The 6,162-nt window shown below is 36.4% G+C and overlaps 1 protein-coding gene across 2 annotated transcripts; it reads left to right on the top strand.

The window, feature by feature from the left end:
• Positions 1 to 917: 917 nt before the first annotated feature.
• On the top strand, positions 918 to 4,726 carry LOC131227984 (uncharacterized). Of its 2 annotated transcripts, none has more exons than XM_058223797.1 (3): positions 918 to 1,204; positions 3,701 to 3,942; positions 4,198 to 4,726. In XM_058223797.1, the coding sequence occupies exons 2-3, from the start codon at positions 3,708 to 3,710 to the stop codon at positions 4,620 to 4,622; spliced, it is 660 nt and encodes a 219-aa protein (XP_058079780.1). In that variant the 5' UTR covers positions 918 to 1,204; positions 3,701 to 3,707; the 3' UTR covers positions 4,623 to 4,726. The 2 variants fall into 2 exon arrangements, with proteins under 2 accessions (XP_058079780.1, XP_058079781.1); XM_058223798.1 differs by having other exon boundaries at positions 930 to 1,204; positions 4,219 to 4,726.
• Positions 4,727 to 6,162: the final 1,436 nt, after the last annotated feature.

Here is a 6,162-nt window from a genome sequence, read left to right as displayed (position 1 = left end):
AGCTGAGTCACTCGTCTAAAACACCCAACGGTCCAAATCATAGGGCCTACCTTGAAGATCACCTGGCAAAATAGTAGACTGATTATAAAGGAACTGAGCCACACATCAGTGGCCCACTCCAAAAATCTTAGATCAGGGAGGATTTCCAACAAGTAATTTTCACAGATCAAATGTGATTTAAATCACCTAAAACGAGTGGTCCAGATCACCTGTAGAAACATGACCGACACCCAATAGATCATGACATTTATTGAAGTGGGCCTGATCATTCTAATAAGTACTGGCGCTCTCAATGACATAAGAACCATTTGGTACTGTAGATTCGAGGGGATTTGAGAGGATTTGTCTGTTTGGCACCGAGGTGTGGGAATTTGAAATCCCCTGAGGGGGTTTGAAATCCAAAGTTGAAGGTGGGCCCCACCATGATGTATGTGTTTCATCCATTCCGTTCATCCATTTTTACAGATCATTTTAGGCTTGATCCCAAAAATGAGAGGGATATAAATCTCAGGTGGACCACACCATAGGAAAACAATAGTGATTGGATATCCACCATTAAAATCCTCCTAAGGCCCATTGTACTGTTTATTTGACATCTAATATGTTGATTAGGTCATAAGGACCTAGATGAAGGGAAATAATAAATATCAGCTTCATCAAAAACTTTTATAGCCTCCAAAACGTTTTTAATGGTCAACATTCATTCAACACTGTTTCCTATAATGTGGTCCACTTGAGATTGGGATATACCTCATTTTTGGTCTCATACCATAAAATGATCATTCTAATAAGTACTGGCGCTCTCAATGACATAAGAACCATTTGGTACTGTAGATTCGAGGGGATTTGAGAGGATTTGTCTGTTTGGCACCGAGGTGTGGGAATTTGAAATCCCCTGAGGGGGTTTGAAATCCAAAGTTGAAGGTTGGATTGTATCCTAAAATCCCCTCAACGGTCGGAAATCCGACCGTTGTGAGGTTTGCTTTTAAACAAACATATTCGCATTTACCACTCACTGGTATGCAGTTCCCTCCTCTACCTCTCATCTTCTCCAAAAACCTTCATTTTTTTTTTTACCTCTTATTGTAGATGAAGATTTCTCATGCAACCCTCTCCAAAGTGCAGAGAAAGGTTTTCTGTGCTGACCTCTTCCAAGCTATCTGAGAAGGAGGTTGTCATTGATGTTTAAAAAAGCTTTGAAAAGGTAATGTACCAAAACTAACATTTTAAATGTATTTTTAAAAAAAATACTTGGTTGGTCCACTATAATGTTTATGTAAAATCTGCTCCAGCCATGCGATGATTGATCAAAAGTTATGTGTGTGAAGATAATATCAATTTGATTTAAGCTTCATGTGGGCCACACCAAATAAAATAATGATTGGAAAGACAGAAATCCTTTATTCATATATGTCCCACCATGATGGTTATATGAAATCTAATTCAACCATTATATAGCTCATTAAAATTTAATCAATGAGAAAATAATTTAAGCCCAACTATCATCCAGGTGAGTCATATGAATGAAAACAGTTTCAACTATTATAGTTGCTTGTGTACACTGTTTTCAATAATGTGATTGACTTGAACAACCAATGAGCATGAAATTTAGATCCTTGGTCTAAAATAAGATGACTCACATTGTGGTCGGAGTGGATTTCAAACTACAATTCAGGTGGGTGACGTTAATTTTTTTATAAGAATGAGTAAAGTTGTGAAGTGGCTGTGAGCTGTATGTTAAATTCAGTACTTACCTGCATCGAACTATAATGAGTATTTTCCTAACTGTGGGGCCTACCTTGTTATGTGTATAGTATATCCATACCATCCAATAATATATGCAGTTGACTGTATGATATAAAAATAAAACAGATTCAAATCTCAGGTTAACCAAGTTAACCACAAATTTGAAATTAAATATCCACCATTAAAAATAATGTGTGGGACTTTAAGATTTTTGATCAAGATAATATTTGTTTTTTTTTTTTTTTCTTCATCCAGGTTCTTGTAGCCTAATAGATGAGTTGGACATAACACACATGCATTAAGGTAAGCCCCATAGTCAGGGATGCACCTACTGAGGTACATCACGATTATACCAGTGGTTTGGCCAGTCATCCATCCCTTTTATTAGATCATTTTAAGGCATGAACAAAAAAAATGAGGAAGATCTAACGCTCAAGTGGACCACACCAAATAATAATCTTGGTTTTATTAAATGCATAAAAGCATGAAATGTTAGTTGCATTAAATGCAAGAGCCATCTGTGGTGTGGTCCATTTGAGCGTCGGATCTATCTATTTTTTTTGCTCATGCCTTGAAATGATCTGAGAAAACAGATGGATGGCATGGATAAACAGATACATCACGGTGGGCCCACCCACAGAACTGCCCGTTCGAGGCTAGAGACTGGGTAGGACGGAATCCGCGTCCGTACTGAGTAAACTCTATGAGACCCACCGTTATTTATGTATTTTATCCGCTCCATTCATCCATTTTTCCGGATAATTTCAGGACTTAAGCAAAAATATAAAGTATATACAAAATTCAATTGGACCACACCATAGGAAACTGTGTAAATCCAACATCTACTGTTGGAAAATTATTGGGGCCACAGAAGTTTTGGATGAAGTTGATATTTGTGTTTTCCCATCATCCATGTCTGTGTGATCTTATGAACAATTTGGAGGACAGGCAAACATCACTGTGGGCCCTAGGAAGATTTCAACGGTGAAAATCATTATTCCCGATATTTCCTTTGGTAGGATCCACTTGAGCTTTGGATATGCTTCGATTTTGGTTTCAACCCTTAAAATGATCTTAGAAAAATGAATGACGGCTTGGTTAAACCATATATACTCACGGTGAGCCCAACAGAGTTTACTCGATAGGATAAAAGCATATTGACTTAGTACACAATCCCATTTCCGTGACGCTACTGGTCGGTGCTATATGGGCTCCACCATGATGTGTATGTGTTTGATCCATATGCCTTTTATAAATTTTTATAAATCATTTTAGGTATCGATCCAAAAAATGAGTCAAATCTAAATCTCAAGTGGACCACACCACAGGATGTTTTTTTAACGGTTAGCACACAATAAAGCCTGTTTCCTATGATGCGGTCTACTTAAGATTTGGATTTTTCTCAATTTTAAGATTATACTATAAACTTATCTATAAAAATACATCATTGTGGGGCCCATTGAACACTAACCAACATGCAGTGTCACTAGCTGAACAGCAATGGTGGTTGTGTACTGAGTAAATTCTACGGGGTCCACATGATTTTATGTATTTTATCTACTCCATCCATTTTATCAGATAATTTCAAGGGTTGAGCCTAAAAATAAAGTATATCCAAAGCTGAAGCGGACCACACCACGTGGTGGGTTAGTTTGACTTTGAGCTCATTGAGCTTTTCAAAAAATTTATATCAGGTTTGTTATCCAAAAGGCTTGGTTTTGTGACAGCAATCAATTTGGTGGACATAATTCAGATAATCAAACTAATCCAAAGCTTGGGTTGGGAACATTTGGTTAGGAATGTCTACCCACATAAATTTCATTGGGTCCAATGTATTATTTTATTTTTTTCGGATAGTTCATTTTATTTAAAATCACTGGTACATATGAAAATACACTTGTTTTCATAGCTCACGTACTAAATGTAATGAATTTAACAAATGTCCATTGATCAGGTTATAAATGGCAAATTTAAATAATTCGGACTCAGATACCGATGACGTAGCTGAGAAAGCGATTATTTTATTCACGGCAGTAATTGCGGGTGCATCAGCTGCGACTGTGATGTGCAATGCAGCATCCACGATAGTAGCAGCAGTCGCTACAAATTATATGGAAGAGGAGGATGAAAATGATATTCGAGGGTCCCATAATTGGAAATGCCTACAATCTACGAATGCAGTTCTCGATGGACACGGTACAACATGCTTTGACCATATTAATGTTAATATATATTTGTATTTTAATGGCCACATATGCACCCTGAAGTGAATGTGTTTCAGAACAACTCATTTCCTCAATGTGATAATATGGTAATAATTGTTGGGTCAAAGTATGCTATTGGCAGCAAATTAATGGTGCATACTGAGTCAAATGAATTTCCTAAGAATCCCACATACAGGGCATTTGACTCAAACCCATTTAAAGCTTAACCCCAATGTGCCTCCTCCAGGGTCTAATTTCTTTGATGCAGGTATGCAACCTTCAACATCGTTAGTATTTGGAATGACTAATACTCCACAAGCTGGGCTATATTATTCAAGATCGCAGAAGAAGAAAAAGAAAGTCACAACTAACAATGAAATGGTGCAAGAAATGAAGCGCGTAACCTCGTCTCTCAAAGCAACCCAGGCGACATTGATAGAGATGAAAGACAAACTTAGTGACTTCATAGATACGCATCATGCTGCCCAAATTGATAAGGGTAACTTCCGCCAATATATAATGCAATGTCTTAGGGACATACCAAACATAGACGAACCGTATACATGGCGAGCATTAAGGTATCTCTTAGAGCATAGAGATTTAGCATTGTTCTTCATCGAATTACCTGTTGAGCTAAGGTGGGAATTTCTAATAAACACTATTCCAGATTGATGAGGGTATTATGTTCTTTTTATAACTTTAGTTTTGTTAATTTAGCAATTTGGGTTTGTATAACTTTAAAAATATTTTATATTTGGTATTCTTTTATCCTTTTATTTATTAATGTGCATGCACGTATGTTTTGTAATTTGTATGGTGTATATTTTAACTACCCAAAATTAGAGTAAATATGTTTATCCTTAACACGTGATATTTACTTCAATGGTGAAATTTAGTTGGCCTACTTTTATCTTAACATATGATATTTTACTTTAATGGTGAAATTTAGTGGGCTTACTTCTATGGCTCACCTGAAGTTCGGAATTACTTTTTCATTTTTCAATGTGTATATTTTGATGGGCTTGTTACCATAATTATCTATGTTGTAGTATATCACTTGAGAGCATTATAAATAATTTACTTAGCCTCTTTGAAGATTCATGTAAATATACCACAAAATTTTAGGGGATTTCAAATCACTCTTAAATAGAAATTTTACAATCCAGGATATTCCAAATATAGGGTGCCAAATAGATCCAGGGAATTTCAAATCCAGGGGGTTTCGAATCCATGCTCCCAAACATGCCCCAAACCTCAAGCATGGCAGTGCGGGACATGATTGCTTGTGCCCCTATTGTCGAAAGTTGTGTGGGGCCCACAGAGATGCTTGTGACAAATCCACTTGTCCATCAATTTTGTAAGACCACAATAGGGCAAGAATATGAAAATAAGGAAGATCCAAAACTCAAGTGGGCCACACCAAATGAAATAAGGGGAACTAAAACGTCTAGCGTTGAAACGTTCCTAGAGTTGACCATGATGTTTATATGCCATCCAAATCGTTCGTAGGGTTACTACCATCTAGATAAACTATAGGCACAAATATGGTCCTAATTCAAATCTTCTATGGTCCCCCACAAAGCTTCCAATGGTGAGCATTCATTCACTGCTGTTTTCGTGTGGTATGGCCCCAAGAGCTTAAGATCTACCTGATTTTTAAATTCATGTCCTATTGTGGCCCACCTAAGCTTTGCATCTTTGTGGCCCCATAGCTTCTAACAAAAGGGGCACATGAATGTTATTAAAAATCAAATGGTCATACTATCTTTATATAAAACTTCATATGCTTAAAATTAAGATCCAAAACATTTCACTCGGTGATATAAGAATGTGCGCAAATAATTTAGAAGTATGAAGATTAATTAATTAATATAATTTTTTTTAAATCCTTTGATCTAACTCAAATAACAGTTAATTCTAACCTTTGATCAATGATTGTGCTTTTGTCCACTGTGACTAGATCCTATGGCCAACACTAACTCCATTTGCATGATTTCGTAAGCCAAGGTTCGAACAAAATCATGTCTATGAAATATTGATTAGACACAAGTGTTGAATATGATAAGTTTATGGATAAAATAGATTACTATAGACAATCTAAAAAAGACCTCAAAATGGATCTAACTCAATAACATTCAATTCCAACCCTTGATCAATGGTTGTGCTTTCGTTCACTGTGACCAGATCCTATGGCCAACACTAACTCCATTTG

Source organism: Magnolia sinica, chromosome 15, assembly GCF_029962835.1.
Source record: "Magnolia sinica isolate HGM2019 chromosome 15, MsV1, whole genome shotgun sequence".
NCBI lineage: Eukaryota > Viridiplantae > Streptophyta > Magnoliopsida > Magnoliales > Magnoliaceae > Magnolia > Magnolia sinica.
This window is presented reverse-complemented; position numbering and strand designations above follow the sequence as displayed.